Below are 25,673 nucleotides of genomic sequence, written 5' to 3' on the forward strand. Positions count from 1 at the left end.
TCTCTCTCTCTCTCTCTCTTCTTTCTCCCTCCCTCCCTCCCTCTCTCTCTCTCTCTCTCTCTCTCTCTCCCCTCCCTCTGTCCATGCCCAGAGGCCCACCCGTGCCCACCCAAACCTGACCTCCCGCGCGGCCAGACTGTAACCACAGGCAGCCTGACACCCATCAAGTCGACGCCTAACATCCTCAACAACGGATCACCTACCATCCTGGGCAAACGCACCTACGAGCAGCACAACGGCATGGACGGTGAGAGACCGAGGAGAGGGAGAGACGGTCAGAGGTAGAGAGGGGCTGGAGGAGGATGACGTAGATGGAAGACAATGTGGTCATGGCTAAGGCTGTTGAGGTGACCATATTACCGCCACACCGGCGGTCACGAGTCATGAAGGCAGTCAAATTCCATATGACCGTTTAATCACGGTAATTAGGCTTCTCCAAGCTCTGATGCTGCTGCTGGTCATTAGTAGCCTACCGAACTTGCTAACTGCCTGGTACTCAGCACCTCTATTGTCCTTCTAATCACTCTGACATCAATGCAAATGTTTTCGAAAATCTAATCAAACACTTCATGAGAGCCCATGAGCTCATGTTGCGCCACATTTCTATAGGCTATGTAATTGCAGGAGAAAACAGAGTGATGGCCTCTCTTAAAAAGAGGAGGATCCCATCAGTTTTCTATAGGCTAGGCCTACTATATTTATTTCTCAACTTCCCTAATATTAAGCACATTGCTTTTCTTTACAACAGGAGTATAGCCTACCTGGCTGGCATGAAAATAAACCACGGGGAAAAACGTCCTCCATTGGTTATTTAAGTGACATGTATTTTTTCCCGCTTCCCCTGTTTCGATACAGGTACATGACCATGGTCAATTCTAAATCATATCAAATGTCACACATATATTGTTTGGTATATGTAAAGACAAGATTAAATCAAGACTAGTGTGATGGTGACAATATTATCCTATCACTTGTGAATGATGCCCAGCATAAGAAACAATGCCTTTTTTTTGCGACATATTCTAAAAATAGTCGCACACCTCATGTAGCCTAACCCGTAGGCCTATATGTTTTAATAAGGTTTGTATCACAACTAAAGTGGCTAAATAACTTCTTAAAATAAAGCACATTAATCCGCTTTACAAGGGGTGTAGAGCCCAACTGGCTTACTGTATGCAGCGTGTGAGTTTCAAGTTTGGGGAAGATAATTTTCACCATAAAAATGCACCTTAATAATAACAGCATCACATGCATAATTGCATTTGTGGTCACTAATGATAATTGTGTTTTCCGCTAATGGAACATTTTCTCTTATAGCCTAATGTGCGCATTGCTGCGCTTATATTTTGAAGAAATAGCCTAATAGTTTATCAACATTTTAAGCTAAACGTTCTGATCTGTTGCGTCTGATCTGTTGCGTCAGCCACATTGCGTAAAAAAGTTTTTGTTGATGCTAGTGGTTGTATTCATTTGGGATCTATCGCATCCCACAACTGTCCCAGACTATGTTTGGAATATTTATTTCAATTCAATTAAAATTTAAGGGGATTTATTAAATTGCTTTATTTCTCGCATAGAATAGCTCAAATTTTGTACTATGGGGATAGTAGATTGACATAGGCTAGTGCTTTTGTTGTTCATTAGGCCTACTCATCTTGTTGGCTGACGAAAAGTAAATGTGGACAGTTCTTACAATATCTTCAATATGCACCTCGGAATTGGTTAACCTCTTACATCTAGACGTTCCGCTAGCGGAACACCTGCTCCAATATCCAATGATAGGCGTGGCGCGAATGACAAATTCCTCAAAAATACAAAAACTTCAATTTTTCAAACATATGACTATTTCACAGCATTTTAAAGACAAGACTCTCCTTTATCTAACCACACTGTCCGATTTCAAAAAGGCTTTACAGCGAAAGCAAAACATTAGATTATGTCAGCAGAGTACCAAGCCAGAAATAATCAGACACCCATTTTTCAAGCTAGCATATAATGTCACAAAAACCCAGAAGACAGCTAAATGCAGCACTAACCTTTGATGATTTTCATCAGATGACACACCTAGGACATTATGTTATACAATACATGCATGTTTTGTTCAATCAAGTTCATATTTATATCAAAAACCAGCTTTTTACATTAGCATGTGACGTTCAGAACTAGCATACCCCCCGCAAACTTCCGGGGAATTTGCTAACAATTTACTTAATTACTCACGATAAACGTTCACAAAAAGCATAACAATTATTTTAAGAATTATAGATACAGAACTCCTCTATGCACTCGATATGTCCGATTTTAAAATAGCTTTTTGGTGAAAGCACATTTTGCAATATTCTAGGTACATAGCCCAGCCATCACGGGCTAGCTATTTAGACACCCGGCAAGTTTAGCCTTCACCAAAATCAGATTTACTATTATAAAAGTTTGATTACCTTTTGTTGTCTTCGTCAGAATGCACTCCCAGGACTGCTACTTCAATAACAAATGTTGGTTTGGTCCAAAATAATCCATCGTTATATCCGAATAGTGGCGTTTTGTTCGTGCGTCCCAGACACTATCCGAAATGGTAAATCAGGGTTGAGCGCATGGCGCAATTCGTGATAAAAAAATTCTAAATATTCCATTACCGTACTTCGAAGCATGTCAACCGCTGTTTCAAATAAATTTTTATGCAATTTATCTCGTAAAAAAGCGATAATATTCCGACCGGGAATCTCCTTTTCGGCAAACAGAGGAAAAATCACAAAGACGGGGGCGGCCAGGGCACGCGCCTAAGCCCACAGTCCCTTGATCGGCCACTTGAGAAAGGCGATAATGTGTTTCAGCCTGGGGCTGGGATGACGACATTCAGGTTTTTCCCGGGCTCTGAGCGCCCATGGAAGACGTAGGAAGTGTCACGTTAGAGCAGAGATCCTTTGTAAAAGATAGAGATGGCAAAGAAGTTCAAAAAATGGTCAGACAGGCCACTTCCTGTAAAGGAATCTCAGGTTTTGACCTGCCATTTGAGTTCTGTTATACTCACAGACACCATTCAAACAGTTTTAGAAACTTTAGGGTGTTTTCTATCCAAAGCCAATAATTATATGCATATTCTAATTACTGGGCAGGAGTAGTAACCAGATTAAATCGGGTACGTTTTTTATCCAGCCGTGAAAATACTTTCCCCTAGCCATAACAGGTTAAGGACATGCACAGGCGCTTTGGATTACGCATCACACTCAGGGAGAAGGGCACGACACTGCACCCCGGTGGGGATGCCGCCAGGAAATTCGAGGCATTATCAAGTACTTGTCAAATTATGAATGAGAGTCTATTGGAGTGTGTAAAGCTTGCGCAAAAAAAACAAAGCAGAGCTCATGCCTTTCAAGCAACTTTTGTCAAATCATCATTAGTCTCATCATGCAGCCTTACAATGTATTAAAAATCTAAACAAATGTGACCCGATTCAGGAAACTAGGCGTTTGTCGCAAGTCACGACTTAACAGGAGAGCCGTTTGAATGTGAAAAAATATTTTTTTATCAAAATGCGTTTTTTTGTTGAAGAAATGCCTTCTTGAACATGCTGACTTTTTCATGTGCCTTAATAACAAACTCGTATGCCATCTGTAAATATGAATAAAATTGTTAAATTACAAGCCTTGTTGATTAAGCCACAGAAAAAGTAGGCAACCTTCCCACTAGCCATGATTGGCTGAGATAATGAGTGGGCTGGACATGCCGAGATAGGAGTTTGGATTGGTCTGCAATAGAAGCTTGCCAGTCTGTGTTGGTAATCCTGTCGAACGCAGCTTTTTTTAAATGCATTGTGTAGTGGAGCTGCATAAGTGTGGATGTCCACTTTCTGGAGGATCAAGTTTTGAAATCAGTGGAATTAGAATATGATAGCTAAAGAGATGGAGGAAACACCTGTCTCCAGATTTCATCTTAAAACTAAGGGCATGGCATTCCTGACAGGGAGACGCGTCCATGCACGATGATGTATACAGGCGTAAGCTGGCTAACGTTACCTTTTCAGATATTACAGAAAGTGATTTCAAGCTAACGTTAGGTGGCTGGCTCCCGAGCTGATGTTGTTATTTGTTTCCCAGAGCCGTTTGCTGTTCTAGTTAGAGCCTAATGTTAGCTAGCTAACATTGAACATGGTTGGTTAGCTCCCAGCACTGTGGCATTGTTGGCACTGTTTATTGTTTAACTAGCTAACGTTGGCTGGCTGGCTCGTTAGCTAACGTTAAGTGACGTGTGTACAACACCCGTTGAATATGGCCGGTGTCAGTAAACGTCTGTAGAAAAACGTAATGAAATTCTTGCCAGCAGAGCTTGTTAGGCTGTTATCATGTTATCCAGAGCGTAAACAAATCATCGGCCAGAGCGTCAACATTTTTACATTTTAGTCATTTAGCAGACGCTCTTATCCAGAGCGACTTACAGTAGTGAATGCATACATTTCATTTCATGCATTTTTTATTTTTTTTGTACTGGCCCCCCGTGGGAATCGAACCCACAACCCTGGCGTTGCACACACCATGCTGGCGTTGCAAACACCATGCTCTACCAACTGAGCCACAGGGAACACTTCGAGAGCAAAAGGAGATGGGTGGGGCTAAAGGTTAGGGTGAGGGTGTGAACGATGCTGAATGGGTGTAGATGGCTCTTTAGCAGAACATTCAAAGGCGATTTTCTTAAAAGTGATCAACTTTCAAAGTTGATCAACTTTCAAAGCAGAATTACTTTCCCATTGCTCCTCAAATGCAGTGTGATATACCATTTTGTAGCTCTGAGTCTCTACTTTTATATCATGTAAAAAACACAATTTAAAATTTTGCTACATAAGACCGAATCCAGGTGGTGAGTTAAATATAGCTCAACGTTTGTAGAACAACTAAAGTTACATGAATAACTCTAAATGAAGCGTATAGGAGAACTTATTTATTTGTTAACTGCTTAACACAGAATAGCCGCATGTGCGTACTCCCTCAGATCATTTGTAGAAAATATTTCAATTTTATTCAGCTTTGTTCAATTGAATTCTTCATACTATAAAATAATATAAAATAATGTCATGGCTAACGTTGGCTGGCTGGCTCGTTAGCGAACGTTACGTCACTTGTGTACACCACCCGTTGAATATGGCCGGTGTCAGTAAACTGCTAAATGAACTAGTGTAGCCTACAGCCATTTGGCATAGCCAGATCAGGGCCTAACATAAGGACAACTCAGAGTATGCTATTCTGTTCTTCTGAAATAGACTACATTTTATTCATATCATGTTTCTTTAGACCTGTCTAAAATAAATCATGAATTTATTGTGACGGTGTAGGCTATATTACAAGGATTTATTATACTTTTAAAAATGTCTTGTAGGCTATGTGTGGAAACCAGGAGATGCTAAATGTGTTTATGTTAATTAACGGTCAATTACCATGAGACCGACAGTTATTTGCTTGACAATCAACAGCTAACAAAATGTTATGACCGCCACAGCCCTAGTTCATGGCTAACCCTAACCCTCCTCTGGTTTTAGTCTGCTGCCCAACACCTTGTATCTTTTGTATTTGTCTCCCTCTCCTTTTTTGCTGCCTCTCTTTCCCCCCCCCCCTTTTCTCCACCCCCTCCCTTTCTCCACCACGTCTCCCTTTCTCCACCCCTCCACCACGTCTCCCTTTCTCCACCCCTCCACCACCTCTCCCTTTCTCCACCTCTCCACCACCTCTCCCTTTCTCCACCCCTCCACCACCTCTCCCTTTCTCCACCCCTCCACCACCTCTCCCTTTCTCCACCCCTCCACCACCTCTCCCTTTCTCCACCCCTCCACCACCTCTACCTTTCTCCACCCCTCCACTCCTTTTCAGTTTCCCTTTCAGACTCAATATACTGTACTACTGTAATTGTGGTTATGGATGTCTACTTTTTCTCCCACCAACTCTTCACCTTTCACTCTCTTTCTCTTACTCTCCTTACCCAACCTTCTCTTTATCTCCAGTTTCTTCTCCCCCTCCCTGCTCTCTCCCTCTCTCTCTCTCTCCATCTGTCTGTCTCCCCCATCTCTCTCTCCACCATCTCTCTACCCCCCTCTCCACCTCTCCATCTCTCTCACGTCATCTCTCTCCCCGTCATCTCTCTCACTCCAACATCTCTCTCTCTCCCCCATCTCTCTCTCTCACCCATCTCTCCCTCTTCCACCATCTCTGTCTCTCTCTCTCTCCCCATCTCGCTCTCCCCATCTCTCTCTCTCCATCTCTCTCTCTCCATCTCTCTCTCCCCTCTCTGCCTCTCTCCCCACATCTCTCTCATCTCTCCCTCTCTCCATCTCCCTCTCTCTCACGCTCTCCCTTCATATCTCTCGCTCTTTCTCCCCATCTCGCTCTCTCTTGCGCGCTCTCTCTCCATCTCCATATCTCCTTCTCTCTGTCTCTGTATATCCATCTCAGTAGGTTGTAGTGAATGCTGGTTTCTCTCCCTGTGGTTTATATAGCTCCAGGCTATATGGTGGGTGTTGTCATGGTAACGGAAGGTAGCCAGGAACTATCTGAGACTAGAGGGTTAGTTTGGTCTGGTGGGACCTCACCGGTAATAACCCTCCTCCTCTCCTGGACCAGACCACACTCATTAGGGACTATGTCCCTGCTCTGTTCAGAAAGGAAGAGCACATATCAAAAAACGAAGTGTGTTAATATGTCTGCAGAGAGAGAGAGATGTGGAGGGGGAGATAGGCTACCTACACTGAGTGGTTGTTTTAGTTCTGCAGTGCAGACTAGCTAGTAGCTACAGACATCTTCTCTGGGTTTGGAGTTTGGACGGGAGCCAAGTCTCCATGGCTATGTGCTGTCTGACTAGTCTGAGCGGCACTCCATGTCTTTCTCTCCTTTGTTTTGGAAACATCCTCTGAGGTTAAAGAAACTGTTACACATCACAGACTGCACTACTACATGAATAACATGTATAGGCTACTGCACGTTTCGCTCAATCTCACTGACATGTTGTATGAACAGAGCAGTTGGATTAGAGTCCTGTTTAGTCTGAGTCTGGAATTGTCTGTCTGTAGCAATGTCTTTCTGTCCTCAGGGTTGGGGTTTGGGACGAGGTGTGTCACTGGGTAGAATGGTTCTCCTGCAGCGCAGGGCAGAGACATGGCAGACATCAACATGTAGTTCTACATAGACCACCAGGAGGCAGGAGAGGTCATATTTTATTGCTGCCGCTCCATCAGCATAAGCCACAAAGTGATGAATGCGGCAAAGGCTTAAGGATAGACTACATAGTGTGGCTGTGTGCATTTGCCATGCGTGTGTTTGTGTGTGAATTAATATCGCTCTGTCCTCTGCTAGGAACAAAGCCCAAAGCTCCACAGTGGGACATCATGGCCAAGAGAACAGCTGAGCCAGGCAGGACCACTTCTGCCCCCATGCAGCAGGACGAGGTACATGAATTAGACTGACTGACCACAGCAGGGACCTCACTACAACCTTCATATAAGGTAGGAAACCTCTTATTCAAGGATGAATTGATTGATTGCTGATTTGATTGATTTGACGTAAAATGGACACTCACGCATGACTGTAAGTCGCTTTGGATGAAACCGTCTGCTAAATGGTATATTATGTAAGGCATAAACGCCGACGTTCTGTACATTACCTTGGAAATAATAAACGGCGCTTCATCCCTTTGCGGAGTTAATTGTTCCAAGGTAATGTACAGAACGGAGGTGTTTATCCTGCTTACACCACAGTTGCCAAAGAAAACAATACTAAAGCACACATTTACCAATAGGGGAAAAAATGGTTGATATTTTAATTTTATAAGATAATTCATACTTTCTCATCTTTTGGTTGCTAGAGACGTTAGTTCGATTGGTTCGATATTTATGGACGCGACCCAGTTCGTTCTATATGTTCAATACAGTTACTACAAAGATACAGGCGTCCTTCCTGACTCGGTTACCGGAGAGGAAGGAAACTGCTCAGGGATTTCAACATGAGGCCAATGGTGATTTTAAAACAGTTACAGAGTTTAATGGCTGTGATAGGAGAAAACAGGATGGATCAACATTGTAGTTACTCCAGACTAGTAACCGGAAGGTTGCAAGATCGAATCCCTGAGCTGACAAGGTAAAAATCTGTCGTTCTGCCCCTGAAAAAGGCAGTTAACACACTGTTCCTAGGCCGTCATTGAAAATAAGAATTTGTTCTTAATGAAAACAGGATGGATATTTTAGAATATTTTTATTCTGTACAGGCTTCCTTCTTTTCACTCTGTCATTTAAGTTAGTATTTTATTTTTTTACCTTTATTTAACTAGGCAAGTCAGTTAAATAAATATTCTTAGGGATAGCCCCCTTTTTTTCAATTTTCACCTAAATGACATACCCAAATCTAACTGCCTGTAGCTCAGGCCCTGAAGCAAGGATAAGCATATTCTTGGTGCCATTTGAAAGGAAACACTTTGAAGTTTGTGGAAATGTGAATGTAGGAGATTATAACACAATAGATCTGATAGAAGAAAATACAAAGAATAAAACAACGAGTGTTTTTTTACCACCATCTTTGAAATGTAAGAGAAAGGCCACTGTTATAGCCATCACTCTGGTTGTAATTCCGATAGTGTCCACAAGATGGCAGCAGTGTACGTGCAAAGTTTCAGATGGATAACTTGGAGTATGACTGATCCACAAGACTTTTAGTGTGAAGTACCCAGGTACATTTGGGCAAATCGTGAAGAAGACATTCGCATTCATATTTCATTTTTCTACAAGAATATCATCAAATCGGTATACTTGGACTTTGATTTAGCTTTCCAAAATGAAAAGGCATGCTGTCGTACAAGGTTAGAAGCTACATTCTACGACATATACACGGTTTCCGGATACTCCCGTAAAGCCAGCTCATTGGCTATCTAGCTAGCTTTGTTTGACCCCGATTGGTGCTTATTTGACAAAGATAGTCGTTCAAGAGATGGCCACCCGCGTCATCGGTGTGACATGAAGGCCTCGTTCTCTGAACAAATATGGTGTCCTATAGGATATACTACACCCCTACTGAAATATTGAAGTCTTGTTACCTTCTAGGATCTCTGAGGAATAAATACAAATGTGATTTGACTCGTTCAAACAATGTTTATGGCGAGATTTTCACAGATTCCTTTCTTTGCAAATTGAATGAGTGGAAATACAAAATCGATCGTGCGTGCTATATGGACGTTTTTAGGATATGAAAAAGGATTTTATTTAACAAAACGACACTTCATGTTATCTCTGGGACCCTTTGGATGATAAATCAGAGCAAGATTTGAGAATGTAAGTACACATTTCGCCTTCAGAGGTGAATTTATCAAACCTACCGCGGTGAAAAAACTGTTTTGTTGTTCGGAGCTCTCCTCAAACAATAGCATGGCATTTTTTCTTCTTCTCAGTAATAGCTACTGTAAATTGGACAGTGCAGTTATATTAACAAGTATGTAATCTTTCAGCCGATATAAGACACTTATATGTATCGACATTTGTTGTTTCTCTAAAATCTGTGATCTTGACATAACGCGCTGCATGATTTACAACTGTCCCGTTGATGGAACGCCGATCTGTGGTGTAATGAAGTGATAATACCAGAGCATATATCGGTATGGGTGTTGTTAGGCCCAAGACGAGGGCATTATCACTTTATACAACAGGTTACCAACATATTTAAATAATGATTGACATATTTTCAAAAAATGTTATTTTGATTAATTTATTCATACTATTTCATCCTTCCACAAGATACAGTCCCAACATCTAGGGTCGATACCCAAGCCAACTGGTCGTTCGATCTATCTGTTCGGTTGCCAGTCGTTCAGTCTTTTTGTTCTGTATCTATGGACACGACCCAGTTGTTTGGTCTAAATGTCTCCATTGCCATATTGGCTACATTCTTTCCCTTGCTTGCTAGCTAGCCAACTACAGCTAACTTATAGTCACGTCAAAAGTGCAGCCAGAATAACAGCAAAGTAGCGGCATTTTCAGCTGCCCTACAAATACCTAGGTGTCTGGTTAGACTGTAAACTCTCCTTCCAGACTCACATTAAGCATGTCCAATCCAAAATTAAATCTAGAATCGGCTTCCTATTTCGCAATAAAGCCTCCTTCACTCATGCCGCCAAACATACCCTCGTAAAACTGACTATCCTACCGATCCTTGACTTCGACGATGTCATTTACAAAATATCCCCCAACACTCTACTCAGCAAACTGGATGTAGTCTATCACAGTGCCATCCGTTTTATCACCAAGCCCCATATACTACCCACCACTGCAACCTGTATGCTCTTGTTGGCTGGCCCTCACTACATATCCGTCGCCAAACCCACTGGCTCCAGGTCATCTATAAGTCTTTGCTAGGTAAAGCTCCGCCTTATCTCAGCTCACTGGTCACCATAGCAACACCCACCCGTAGCACGCGCTCCAGCAGGTATATTGCACTGGTCATCCCCAAAGCCAACACTTGCTTTGGCCGCCTTTCCTTCCAGTTCTGCTGCCAATGACTGGAACGAATTGCAAAACTCTCTGAAGCTGGAGTCTTATATCTCCCGCTCTAACTTTAAGCATCAGCTTTCAGAGCAGCTTACCGATCACTGTACCTGTACACAGCCAATCTGTAAATAGCACACCCAACTACCACATCCCCATATTATTACTTACCCTCTTGCTCTTTTGCACCCCAGTATCTCTACTTGCACATCATCATCTGCACATATATCACTCCAGTATTCATGCTAAATTGTAATTATTTTCGCCTCTATGGCCTATTTATTTCCTACCTCCCTACTCTTCTACATTTGCACACACTGTACATAGATCTTTCTATTTTTCTTTTCTTTTGTGTTATTGACTGTACGTTTGTATATGTGTAACTCTGTGTTGTTGTTTTTGTCGCACTGCTATAATTTATCTTGGCCAGGTCACAGTCGTAAATGAGAACTTGTTCTCAACTGGCCTACATGGTTAAATAAAAGGTGAAATAAAAATAAATAAATAAATTTGCATTTGTTTAAGCTGTTTTCCAGTGAAATTTATTTGGATACATCCATAACTATGAGCTAATGAGGCGCGATTTTACCTGACATAGAAAATGTGCTCACCCGTCAGGACACTGTTGTTCAGAGGAGCTAGCCAACAACACAGCTAACACAATCACTTCAAACTGAAGCTGAAACACTGCAAACTAGCTGCACTTTGTTTTGTTTTACCTTTTTTCAATTGACATTTCTTTGTTTATATCCCCAAAAATTATGCTAGCTGATTCATGATTTCGACAGGCTGAGAAACGCTGCCTGCCTGTGTGTCTCGTCCCGACTCCCGACACGTTCATTACTATGGGACAACTGGAGATCAAATTTGAATATTGAAACAATATTGCAAATGTCAGAGAGACAGACAGCAAGGTTTATACAAATCTTTGCAGTTGAAAACTACATGTTAGTCTAAAATAAATTTGAGATAATGTCTAGTTGTCACAGTATCCAACGAAGGTGGCGCCCCTCCTCGGTCGGGCGGCGGTCGTCGTCGCCGGCCTATTAGCTGCCACCGATCTATGTTTCTGTGCCTTTTGGTTTTGTCTGTCTATCCCGCACCTGTTTTGTGTCTGTCATTAGTGGGGGGTTATTTAGTGTGTATTTTCAGTTTGGGTTCTCGTGCGGGATTGTTCATTGTCCACTCAGGACAGTTGTGTGTTTGGCCTGTTTCGCTGGCCTGTGTAAGATTTATTGCCGGGCTGCGCCCCGTGCGCTTTTCTTCGTGTTTTCCTTTGGGAATGTGTTTCCCGGGCGGACCTATTTAAGCGCCCTGTGCCTTTAGGCTATTGTGTTTTGTTTACCGTGGCATTAAAACACTGTTGCTCCGGGCCTCTGTCTCCTGCGCCTGATTCCGCATCTCCACTGGTCCTAGAATTCCGTGACACTAGTGTTATAGTTGAGATCAAGTTTATAAATTGCCTGGCTGGGCTGATAAGACAGTGGATTGCGCAGTCAGATGGAACAGGGTAAATAGGCATTTTAACGTCATAGATTTAGCCGGTGGTAACTTGTGGAATAGACACCGGCTGGAATGCGGTTTTAACCATCATTCAGGATTAGAACCACCCGTTGTATAATATATTATATATTAAGATGCATTTGTCCATATGGGCTTATAAAATACTAGATATTCCAAAAGTAATCAATTTACAGTGTTTTAAATAATACAGTATTGGGCACTAGAATCATATAGTGGATTATTAAGTCTCAACCCTCTTCTTGTGTTTTCTTACCACAGGTAAATGAAATGGGAAGGCATTTTTCCACATCCAAAGATGGAGTTGGGCGGATTTGAGTGGAGCAGGGCTGGAGGCCGCAGCACCATCATTGATTGGCCACCATCTCACACAATCAGCATGAGCCTGAAAACTGTCAAAGACCAACCAACCAATCGTCTTTTGGAATGGAAGGAATAGAACTAAGGCTGTGGCCTATCAGAAGATTGCCTGACTGTACAGGACTGTGTTTATTACTTAACCTTTCTTGTTATTACTGTCATTACTGTAATTATTATTATTGTTATTATTTTGTTTATTTTTGTTTACATTTTTTACCAACTATAACCCGAAGCTTAAGTTTAATTGTTGATAATAAAAAAAAAAAGATGAAACTTAGTTTCGTTGTTGCGTGGAAAACCCCTGTGGAAAAGGGTGAAAGAAGGACTGTCTGTATTGTAATATAAGCAACTTGCATCTTTTTTTAACAGGTTTATTAAACATATGGCAAGGAGATGAACATTAATTTCAATGACATAAGTATACTTCCTTGGTTATTTTTATTATTATTTTTGAAATCTTCAAGAGGTTTCTTATTCTGTTTTGTGAGCAGGCCCGACCCTATTTGACCAGAGAGGTTTAACTTATTGAGAAAGACTGAAACATGCTGTTTTTTCTACCTTTTTCACAAGTAATGCATCTATGCTTCAATGATGTAATTAAAATGATAATAGATTTTTTTCGCCTTGTCTGGGATTACTGTTCTGGAACTTCTAGATAGCGTCCCAAATGGCATCCTAAACCCTATATAGTGCACTTGTTTTGACCATGGCTCTGGTCAAAAGTAGTGCACTATATAGGGATCACAGGGTTCTGGTCAAAAGTAGTGTACTATAATGGAATATGACGACATTTGGGACGCATCCCTATATGAGGTGCTATTAGTGGTGGTGATGTCAATGCTTGTGTTAACTGAAATAGGACTGCTAGAGGTTTTGCCCTGCCCTCTCTTTCCTAAACCACTTCCAGGTCACCCAGGTTCTGTTTAGGACAGACTTTTTTAGAGACCAGGCTCTATGTCAGGTTCAGGGTATGAGTCAATTCTATAAGAGCTGTTTTTACCTGGTGAAGTCAAATCAATGTTAAGGCCGAGTCCTGTGTCTTAGTTGATTTTTTTATTTAACCTTTATTTAACTAGGCAAGTTAAGAACAAATGTATTTACAATGACGGCCTACCCCAGCCAAACCCTAACCCGGACAACGCTGGGCCAGTTGTGTGCCGCCCTATGGGACTCCCAATCACGTCCGGTTGTGATACAGCCTGGAATCAAACCAGGGTCTGTAGTTAAGCCTCTAGCACTGAGATGCAGTGCCTTAGACCGCTGTGCCACTCAGGAGCCAAAAGTTTAATACAGTTGAAGTCGGAAGTTTACATACACCTTAGCCAAATACATTTAAACTCAGTTTTTCACAATTCCTGACATATAATCCTTGCAAAAATTCCCTGTTTTAGGTCAGTTAGGATCACCACTTTATTTTAAGAATTTGAAATGTCAGAATAATAGTAGAGAGAATGATTTATTTCAGCTTTTATTCCTTTCATCACATTCCCAGTGGGTCAGAAGTTTACATACACTCAATTAGTATTTGGTAGCATTGTCTTTAAATTGTTCAACTTGGGTTAAATGTTTCGGGTAGCCTTCCACATCCTTCCCACAAAAAGTTGGGTGAATTTTGGCCCATTCCTCCTGACAGAGCTGGTGTAACTGAGTCAGGTTTGTAGACCTCCTTGCTCGCACACACTTTTTCAGTTCTGCACACAAATGTTCTATAGGATTGATTTCAGGGCTTTGTGATGGCCACTCCAATACCTTGACTTTGTTGTCCTTAAGCCATTTTACCACAACTTTGGAAGTATGCTTGCGGTCATTGTCCATTTGGAAGACCCATTTGCGACCAAGCTTTAACTTCCTGACTGATGTTTTGAGATGTTGCTTCAATATATCCACATAATTGTCCTTCCTCATGATGCCATCTATTTTGTGAAGTGCACCAGTCCCTCCTGCAGCAAAGCACCCCCACAACATGATGCTGCCACCCCCATGCTTCACGGTTGGAATGGTGTTCTTCGGCTTGCTAGCCTCCCCCTCCAAACATAACAATGCTCATTATGGCCAAACAGTTCTATTTTTGTTTCATCAGACCAGAGGACATTTCTCCAAAAAGTACGATCTTTGTCCCCATGTGCAGTTGCAAACCGTAGTCGGGCTTTTTTATGGCTGTTTTGGAGCAGTGGATTCTTCCTTGCTGAGCGGCCTTTCAGGTTATGTCGATATAGGACTTGTTTTACTGTGGATATAGATAATTTTGTACCTGTTTCCTCCAGCATCTTCACAAGGTCCTTGCTGTTCTGGGATTGATTTGAACTTTTCGCACCAAAGTACGTTCATCTCTAGGAGACAGAACGCGTCTCCTTCCTGAGCGGCATGATGGCTGCGTGGTCCCATGGTGTTTATACCTCCGTACTATTGTTTGTACAGATGAACGTGGTACCTTCAGACATTTGGAAATTGCTCCCAAGGATGAACCAGACTTGTGGAGGTCTACAAATGTTTTTCTGAGTTCTTGGCTGATTACTTTTGATTTTCCCATGGTGTCAGGCAAAGAGGCACTGAGTTTGAAGGTAGGCCTTGAAATGTATCCACAGGTACACCTACAATTGACTCAAATTATGTCAATTGGCCTATCAGAAGCTTCTAAAGCCATGACATAATTTTCTGGAATTTTCCAAGCTGTTTAAAGGCACAGTCAACTTAGTGTATGTGAACTTCTGACCCACTAGAATTGTGATACAGTGAAATAATCTGTAAACAATTGTTGGAAAAATGACTTGCGTCATGCACAAAGTAGATGTCCTGACCGACTTGGCAAAACTATAGTTTGTTAACAAGACATTTGTGGAGTGGTTGAAAAACGAGTTTTAATGACTCCAACCTAAGTGTATGTAAACTTCCGACTTCAAATGTATATACTACTTCCAGAGGTCTAGCCCCCCCCCCCCACAAAAAAAATCAATGTTGCCTTGGCGGTCACCTAATGTCTTTGTCTGTGTGAAGGAGAAAGACAGGGGTTCTGTTTTTGACAGTTGTAGAGATGAGGTTGTAATTCAAGTTTCTCTGTGAAATGAAATGAACAGCTAAACTCTGCTTTCTCTTGTAAAGTGATTATAATTAGTGGATGAGGTATCTCTGCTTTTAACACCTGATATCCTCAACTGTTCACACAGCAGACAACTAAAATATTTATATTTTAAATATGCCACAACACAGAACGACAAAAACAAAAAAAGTGTTAGACTGGGACCTTACTCACAGCCAATGTTGCCTCTAAACTGCACCCGCGCGCAGTGGTACCGAGGCTGCCGCGCGGCTCCCCCGGGGCTGCAGCGCAGAAATATCAGCCCACTGAGAGAAGCACGAGATTGTAACTTCACTCAACTTTCTAGAGCAGTGGTCACCAATCCGTCTATCGCGATCGACTGGTCGATCTCGAAGGCATTCCCAGTAGATCGCCAAACATTTCTGTAAAAAACCCAACGATAAAGCCTTGTGCTCCTATTTTTTGTCTAGGTCCGTTGTATGTAGGTGCACCCAATTCAGCTGCTCTGCGCGGGGGTAGGCGAATTGTTGCTATTTTGAACCATTTCATGTGTCTGAAGGCACGAACGCTGTTTTCCGGGCGGGCCCAGAGAGCAAATCAAGTGCATTATATAGTTACCGCTGGCCAATCGGATGGCACAGATAACGGTGTCTGCAGTAAGGTAGAAAGCTACAGTAAAGTTCATACTGTGAGATTTGAAAACGTTTAAAACCACGACTAGAGACAGACTGTCAACAAATACTGAAAAGAGATGCTGTTTTTTATGAATTTCGAGGAATATTTCACTTTCTCTGTTCATCAGAGCAGTGGCGGTTGTAGACATTTTCAACTGGGGGGGCCAAGCTGGGGCCAGTTATACTGTTAGAGGGGCCAGTTACATTAGACGTTATTGTTGTCATATCGTTTTCTTCACTGCATTGCAGGCAAACTTGCAGATGCATGTGGTACAATACTGTTGTGTTCCACCTAAAGCCGTCCCTCAAGAAAATGTTATTTCATACTCCACATTTAGGGGGGCCACAAAGGGGTCCAAAATTGTTGTCACAGGGGCACTGGCACCCCACCCCCCAGAACCGCTAGTGCATAGGAGTAACACCAGTAATTTGTACACAAGGCAGAAATAATGCGTTGCGACTCCAGTTTCGCCATGAGCTGAAAGACTCCCTTTTTGGTCCGTGGAGGAAAGGGAGAGCAGAGGGATGTTGAGAGGCTGACCCTCAGTCTGCTGCTCTCTCCCTTCGCTGATACTGACCATCAGATACAGGCACCATCAGCCCAGTAAAATACAAATGTAATTATGTAAATGTATGCTCACTCAGCTGTGCTTCACGAGTAATACAATAACTGATATATTACCGGTGTGATCATACAGTCTGCATCAAATTTAGATAAAAAATAATAATAATTATGGCACGAACAACAATGCATTGGCAGGGCAATTCAAGCAAAGCCAATATGCGGTAGTAATGTATTGGACCTATAGCTTACTGCACAAACCTCATTGCTACAGTACTGTTTTAATTGGTTAATGTTGCATAGGTTTACGTTTTTTAACTCATGTTAAGAAAAGAATCTGAGCGGTAGATCTCGGCTTGCATTTTGACTTAGAGATCTTGACTCAGAAAAGGTTGGTGACCACTGTTCTAGAGTTTTCCCTGTTAACACTAGCAACGTTTTCCTTTACTCTGCCAATTGTGAAACTCAACATTAGCCACTTTCAATACAACATACCGAAACAAAACAAACTATGCAACAGATTTGGTTGTAGGCAGAACGCATCGGAGAAGGATTCTATTGCATTGACACAAACTACTCAGCCCGTACTCTACACAGACTGGTGCAGCATAAACAATCAGAGCTGCAGCAAGCCTATATGCAAATAGACCATTGCCATATATGGATCTGTGCCATTTACTTTACACTGGGCTGTGTTTACAGCATTAGCGGTCGTGAGTAGATGCGCTTCCGCATTTAACCCAACCCCTCGGAATCAGAGAGGTGCGGAGGGCTGCCTTAATCGACATCCATGTCTTCTGGCGCAAGGAGAACAGTGGGTTAATTGTCTTGCTCAGGGGCAGAAGACGTGGATGTCGATTAAAGGCACCTCTCTGATTCAGAGGGGTTGGGTTAAATGCGGAAGACACATTTCAGTTGAAGGCATTCAGTTGTACAACTGACGAGGCTATGGTCCAAACACTTAAAAGACACACCCTATCCCCTCAACTTAAGTGGACACTTCTGATGGCGTTTCATGACGTGTGATGAGTATACACTTGCAGGGCAAGGGGCGAGGGCTGCAGGAATCATTTTTAAATAGACCACCCTTGGCCGGAAATTCGTCACTCGTTCATCCGGTGATGATTGTTTTCAGCCTCCGGTAACTTGTGGGTGCTTTATATGCGCTACAGTCAATTATGATTGCATGTCTACTTAAATATATAATTATTAATATACGCCTACTGTATGATAGCTAGCAAATTAATGATCTAACTAACATTAGCCTACCTAGCTGGAACTTCTGAAGAAGGAAAATGTTTTATTTCTACAATTTCCAAAAGCTAACCAAACAAAAACCTGTTTACTTTTACGAGATGGGTTTGTGCCATCATGTGCATAAGTAGCACAATGTCTAACTTATTTGCATTCGTTTTGACTTACACTTGTATGTTGACTTCTCCATTGATGTTGTTTTTAAGTTTTCACTGACTTTTCTTAGCGGATGTACAATCGTTATGATTTTAATTATGAGGAGTTTCAGGCCCCGGAGTGAAGATAATTATACACTCGCAAAGCCGACTAAAAACGAGGGCTGAGGGCCTTACGTTGCAAACTTCTCTTGCTTGGCTTTTCATCTGGACCACCAGCTTTGTCTTATCCCATGTAAATAGCCTGTCTTTTCGTATATATCTTAATCTCTCTTTCTATCTATGAACTAAATATACTTTCCTGCAACCCGCCTCACCCAATGTGGTACGGATCTGCTATTTTTATTCCTTATAACCGGAACTTCAATCAGGAGCTAGCCAGCTAACCAGCTGCTAGTCTTTGTTAGCCATGGCTAGCGGACCTCGCCTTTTTTCCCCCAGCATCAGCCAGCCTTAGCTCGGACAATGACCTGCCAGTCTGCACAGTGCGATATCAACCCAGAGCATATCGGACTGCTTCTCTCTACCATATCACCGGATTCCTGCTGCTCTGGATCATTACACCGGATCATTACTCTGGATCATCGCAGCTAGCTAGCTGCAAACGAGTGGCTACTGTTAGTTAACGCCTCTGTCCCAAAGCAAGCACCAGCTAGCCTTGAGCTAGCCTCAAGCTAGACCCATATACCAGCTAATTCTAGGGCTATAACACCTCCTTTGCCAATTGGCCTGGACCCTTTATTGTCGACACGGAGCCCCGCCGATCCATCACAACTGGACTGCTGACGTGATCGCCCGATGTGGTCTCAACAGGCGATGTTGTTACGATGTCGCCGAAGAACCATCTACTAGCCCCGGCCCGCTAGCTTTTCTGAACGTTGTGTCCCCTGCTCGCCTAGCGTAGTAGTGACTACCGAACAGCACCCTGACTCACCTATTGCTGATCTTTTGACCCTATGATCACTCGGCTACACAGCTGATGCCCCCTGGACTGTTTCAATAACACGGTACCTCATTTTGTTTACCTGCCACCCCCAGCCTCGAACTCAGGTCCTGTATGTACCTAACTGACCCGCCCTGCCCATTCATCGCCATTTACCCGTTGTTGTCTTAGCTCTCCTGATCAACACCTGTGATTGCTTTATGCCTCTCTCAAATGCCAATATGCCTTGTCTACTGCTGTCTTGGCTAGTTTTTGTTTCATTTCACTGTAGAGCCCTCAGTCCCACACAAAATGCCTTAGATATCTCTTTTGTCCCACCCCACACACATGCGGAGACCTCACCTAGGTTAACTGATGCCTCCAGAGACGAAACCTCTCTCATCGTCACCCAACGCATAGGTTTTTCTCCACTGTACTCACATTCTACCATACCCTTGTCTGTACATTTTGCCTTGAATCTATTCTACCACGCCCAGAAACCTGCTCCTTTTATTCTCTGTCCCCAACACACTAGACGACCAGTTCTTATAGCCTTTAACCGTACCCTTATCCTACTCCTCCTCTGTTCCTCTGGTGATGTAGAGGTTAACCCAGGCCCTGTAGCCCCCAGTTCCACTCCTATTCCCCAGGCGCTATCATTTGTTGACTTCTGTTACCGTAAAAGCCTTGGTTTCATGCATGTTAACATCAGAATCCTCCTCCCTAAGTTTGTTTTTTTCACTGCTTCAACACACTCCGTCAACCATCATCCAGCACCATCCCCAACTACAATATTTTCCACCAAGATAGAACTGCCAAAAGGGGTGGAGTTGCAATCTACTGCAGAGACAGCCTGCAGACTTCTGTCATGCTATCCAGGTCTGTGCCCAAACAGTTCGAGCTTCTACTTTTAAAAATCCACCTTTCCAGAAATAAGTCTCTCACTGTTGCCACTTGTTATAGACCCCCCTCAGCCCCTGGACACCATATGTTAATTAATCGCCCCCCGTTTATCTTCAGAGTTTGTACTGTTAGGCAACCTAAACTGGGATATGCTAACACCCCGGCCGTCCTACAATCTAAACTGGATGCCCTCAATCTCACACAAATTATCATGGAACCTACCAGGTACAACCCTAAATCCATAAACTCGGGCACCCTTATAGATATCATCCTGACCAACCTGCCCTCCAAATACACTTCTACTGTCTTCAACCAGGATCTCAGCGATCACTGCCTCATTGCCTGCGTCTGTAATGGGTCCGCGGTCAAACGACCACCCCTCAACACTGTCAAACGATCCCTAAAACACTTCTGCGAGCAGGCCTTTCTAATCGATCTGGCCCGGGTATTCTGGAAGGATATTGACCTCATTCCATCAGTAGAGGATGCCTGGTTATTATTTAAAAGTGCTTTCCTCACCATCTTAAATAAGCATGCCCCATTCAAAAAATGTAGCACTAAGAACAGATATAGCCCTTGGTTCACTCCAGACCTGACTGCCCTTGACCAGCACAAAAACATCCTGTGGCATACTGCATTAGCATCGAATAGCCCCGCGATATGCAACTTTTCAGGGAAGTTAGGAACCAATATACACAAGCAGTTAGGAAAGCAAGGCTAGCTTTTTCAAACAGAAATTTGCATCCTGTAGCACACACTCCAAAAAGTTCTGGGACACTGTAAAGTCCATGGCGTATAAGAGCACCTCCTCCCAGCTGCCCACTGCACTGAGGCTAGGAAACACTGTCACCACCGATAAATCTATGATAATCGAGGATTTCAATAAGCATGCTTTACACCTGGCTACCCCTACCCCGGTCAACAGCTCTGCACCCCTCACTTGCCCAGGCCTCCCCCATTTCTCCTTCACCCAAATCCAGATCGCTGATGTTCTGAGAGCTGCAAAATCTGGACCCTTACAAATCAGCTGGACTAGACAATCTGTACCCTCTCTTTCTAACATTATCTGCCATAATTGTTGAAACCCCTATTACTAGCCTGTTCAACATCTCTTTCATATCGCCTGAGATCCCCAAAGATTGGAAAGCTGCCGAGGAAGAGGGGGAGACTCTCTAGACCCAAACAGTTATAGACCTATATCCATCCTGCCCTGCCTTTCTAAAGTCTTTGAAAGCCAAGTTAATTAACAAACAGATCACTGACCATTTCGAATCCCACCGTGCCTTCTCCACTATGCAATCTGGTTTCCGAGCTGGTCATGGGTGCACCTCAGCCATGCTCAAGGTCCTAAACAGTATCATAACCGCCATCGATAAAAGACAATACTGTGCAGCCGTATTCATCGACCTGGCCAAGGCTTTCGACTCTGTCAATCACCACATTCTTATCGGCAGACTCAACAGCCTTGGTTTCTCAAATGACTGACTCGTCTGGTTCACCAACTACTTCTCAGACAGAGTTCAGTGTGTTAAATTGGAGGGCCTGTTGTACGGACCTCTGGCAGTCTCTATGGGGGTGCCAGAGGGTTCAATTCTCGGGCCGACTCTTTTCTCTGTATACATCAATGATGTCGCTCTTGCTGCTGGTGATTCTCTGATCCACCACTATGCAGACAACAACATTCTGTATACTTCTGTCCCTTCTTTGGACACTGTGTTAACTAACCTCCAGAAAAGCTTCAATGCCATACAACTCTCCTTCTGTGGCCTCCAACTGCTCTTAAATGCACGTAAAACTAAATGCATGCTCTTTAACCGATCGCTGCCCATACCTGCCTGCCCGACTAGCATCACTACTCTGGACGGTTCTGACTTAGAATATGTGGACAACTACAAATACCTAGGTGTCTGGTTAGACTGTAAACTCTCCTTCCAGACTCACATTAAGCATCTCCAATCCTAAATTAAATCTAGAATCAGCTTCCTATTTCACAACAAAGCATCCTTCACTCATGCTGCCAAACATACCCTCGTAAAACTGACTATCCTACCGATCCTTGACTTCGGCGAATACAAATTAGCCTCCAACACTCTACTCAGCAAATTGGATGCAGTCTATCACAGTGCCATCCGTTTTGTCACCAAAGCCTCATATACTACCCACCACTGCGACCTGTATGCTCTTGTCGGCTGGCCCTCGCTTCATATTTATCGCCAAACCCACTGGCTCCAGGTCATCAATAAGTCTTTGCTAGGTAAAGCCCCGCCTTATCTCAGCTCACTTGTCACCATAGCAGCACCCACCCGTAACACGCGCTCCAGCAGGTATATTTCACTGATCAGCCCCAAAGCAACTCTTCTTTGGCCACTTTTCCTTCCAGTTCTCTGCTGCCAATGACTGGAACGAATTGCAAAAATCACTGAAGCTGGAGACTCATATCTCCCTCACTAACTTTAAGCATCAGCTGTGAGAGCAGCTTACAGATCATTGCTGTCACGCGCTGACCTAGGAGAGCTGTGTTTTCTCTGTTTAGCTAGGCCAGGGTGTGATAGGTGGGTGGGCATTCTATGTTTTGTTTTCTATGTTTTGGCCGGGTATGGTTTCCAATCAGAGGCAGGTGTCTATCGTTGTCTCTGATTGGAAGCCATACTTAGGCAGCCTGTTTTTCCTTTGTGTTTTGTGGGTAGTTATTTTCCGTTTAGTTGTAAAGTACCTGACGGAACTGTCTGCTGTCATTTTTTGGTTTAATTTGTAAGTGTTCATTCTTCTTTCATTAAAACTACAAGATGAACATATTCCACGCTGCACCTTGGTCTACTCATTATGACGCCCGTGACAATTGCACCTGTACACAGCCCATCTGTAAATAGCCCACCCAACTACCTCATCCCCATATTGTTTTTCTTCTTCTCCTTTGCACCCCATTATCTCTACATGCACATTCATCTTCTGCACATCTATCACTCCAGTGTTTAATTGCTAAATTGTAATTATTTCGCCACTATGGCCTATTTATTGCCTTACCTCCCTAATCTTACTTCATTTGCACACACTGTATATAGACATTTCTATTGTTTATGACTGTACGTTTGTTTATTACATGTGTAACTCTGTGTTGTTTGTGTTGCACTGCTTTGCTTTATCTTGGGCAGGTTGCAGTTGTAAAGAACTTGTTCTCAACTGGCCTACCTGGTTAAATAAAGGTGAAATAAAAAAGATTGTGTCGGGGCATGAGACGAGAGTGTGTCTTTTAAGTGTTTGGACCGCAACCAAGGTATCCCCCTTTCCCTTTTTGTTTTGAGATCAAAGCGAGAGCTGCATGTAGCCACGAATGCACATTTTGTTCATATCCTTTGCTAGTTAGTGAGTTATTAGCCCCATGTTATAAATAATTTGTAGTCAGCAGTAGGGGAGTGAGTGCTTCCTACAAGAGCACAAAACAAACATTTCTAGACATCTTTGAAAAGTTAGTCAGGTAAAGAGATTTTTTTGTCTTAAATGGGCGGTGTTGTATTTTTAGACAGGCTGAGTGGAAAAATATCTCCTGGTCCGACGAATCCAGGTTCCTGTTGCGTCATGCTGATGGCAGAGTCAGGGTTTGGCGTAAACCGTAATGAATCCAGCAGGAGTCCATGGATCCGTGGCGGTGGTGTAGCCTTCTGGTGTGGGAAATGTTTTTCTGGCACACGTTAGGACACTTGATAAAAATTGAGCAATGATTGAACGCCACAGCATATCTGAACATTGTTGCTGGCCAGGTGCAACCCTTCAGGCTGTTCTGGAGGTGAAGGGGGGTCCGACCTGGTACTAGATGGATTTACCTAACAAACTGAACCTAACAAAAAGCACATGGGTCAGTTTGTGCACAACTCAGATCCGTCACCCTCCCTCTGGCTACAGATACAGGTACATTTAACAGAGTGCCTGAAGAGGTAATAATTTGCCTACTGTGTGATCTAGCATATTATTGCCCTCTGTATGGCGATCTGAGGCGTTCTTTTTTTGTTCATTTCTGGTGCTAACCCTAAAGTATTCTGGTTAAGGGACAAGCAGAGGTGTAACTTTTGTTTCAGTGTTTGAGATTGCACCGTTTGTTCACAATGACTGGAGGAGAAGGAGAAATGTACTGTTTGTGGCTGTACGATTATTGTATATTTGTAGAATTTGTAAAAAACAAAAAACATGTTTTGAGTACAAGGAAATTGGTACTATGTTTAGTAGTAGGTGTATGACACTTAAATACAGTGAGGGAAAAAAGTATTTGATCCCCTGCTGATTTTGTATGTTTGCCCACTGACAAAGAAATGATCAGTCTATAATTTTAATGGTAGGTTTATTTGAACAGTGAGAGACAGAATAACAACAAAAAAATCCAGAAAAAACGCATGTCAAAAATGTTATAAATTGATTTGCATTTTAATGAGGGAAATAAGTATTTGACCCCCTTTCAATCAGAAAGATTTCTGGCTCCCAGGTGTCTTTTATACAGGTAACTTGCTGAGATTGAGTGCTCCTTGTTACCTGTATAAAAGACACCTGTCCACAGAAGCAATCAATCAATCAGATTCCAAACTATCCACCATGGCCAAGACCAAAGAGCTCTCCAAGGATGTCAGGGACAAGATTGTAGTCCTACACAAGGCTAGAATGAGCTACAAGACCATCGCCAAACAGCTTGGTGAGAAGGTGACAACAGTTGGTGCGATTATTCGCAAATTTAAGAAACACAAAAGAATTGTCAATCTCCGTGTTTGGAGGAGGAGGAATGCTGCCTATGACCCCAAGAACACCATCCCCACCGTCAAACATGGAGGTGGAAACATTATGCGTTGGGGGTGTTTTTCTGCTAAGGGGACTGGACAACTTCACCGCATCAAAGGGACGATGGACGGGGCCATGTACCGTCAAATCTTGGGTGAGAACCTCCTTCCCTCAGCCAGGGCATTGAAAATGGGTCGTGGATGGGTATTCCAGCATGACAATGACCCAAAACACACGGCCAAGGCAACAAAGGAGTGGCTTAAGAAAAAGCACATTAAGGTCCTGGAGTGGCCTAGCCAGTCTCCAGACCTTAATCCCATAGAAAATCTGTGGAGGGAGCTGAAGGTTCGAGTTGCCAAACGTCAGCCTCGAAACCCTTAATGACTTGGAGAAGATCTGCAAAGAGGAGTGGGACAAAATCCCTCCTGAGATGTGTGCAAACCTGGTGACCAACTACAAGAAACGTCTGACCTCTGTGATTGCCAACAATGGTTTTGCCACCAAGTACTAAGTCATGTTTTGCAGAGGGGTCAAATCCTTATTTCCCTCATTAAAATGCAAATCAATTTATAACATTTTTGACATGCATTTTTCAGGATTTTTATGTTGTTTTCTGTCTCTCACTGTTCAAATAAACCTACCATTAAAATGATAGACTGATAATTTCTTTGTCAGTGGCAAACGTACAAAATCAGCAGGGGATCAAATACTTTTTTCCCCCTCACTGTAAATCATATCAATCAATAATACCTCAGGTCAGGGTCCCTGAAGGTTAGTGGCCATAAAAAGGATCTGCTCTGTCCTCTGATTATCTCATGACAAATTGGCTGCCTGGGGTAGAAAGGCCTGGGTCCTGTACAGTAGGGCACACTGTAGCAAAACGTTTCACAACGGAAGATTGAAACTACACTTGTTCTAATTGGACAAGTTCCGGTAGCACTTTAGCGGTTAGGAGAATCGGGCCAGTAACCGAAATGTCACTGGTTCGAATCCCCGAGCCGGCAAGTTAGAAAAATCTGCCGT

At 43.0% G+C, this 25,673-nt stretch overlaps 1 protein-coding gene across 2 annotated transcripts in view; it reads left to right on the plus strand.

Moving 5' to 3' along the window:
* LOC106611285 (metastasis-associated protein MTA1) overlaps nt 1–12,999 on the plus strand; it is an 88,786-nt gene extending 75,787 nt beyond the window's left edge. The window contains exons 16-18 of one of the 2 annotated variants that reach the window (XM_045723624.1): nt 92–247; nt 7,332–7,423; nt 12,284–12,999. In XM_045723624.1, coding sequence (XP_045579580.1) covers nt 92–247; nt 7,332–7,423; nt 12,284–12,340 — 305 coding nt within the window. In that variant the 3' untranslated portion in view covers nt 12,341–12,999. Of the gene's footprint in view, nt 1–91; nt 248–7,331; nt 7,481–12,283 lie in introns of both variants that reach the window. The other variant, XM_045723625.1, reaches the window with a different exon arrangement.
* The last annotated feature ends 12,674 nt before the right edge of the window (nt 13,000–25,673 follow it).

The sequence above is a fragment of the Salmo salar genome, chromosome ssa09 (genome assembly GCF_905237065.1).
Source record: "Salmo salar chromosome ssa09, Ssal_v3.1, whole genome shotgun sequence".
Classification (NCBI taxonomy): Eukaryota; Metazoa; Chordata; class Actinopteri; order Salmoniformes; family Salmonidae; genus Salmo; species Salmo salar.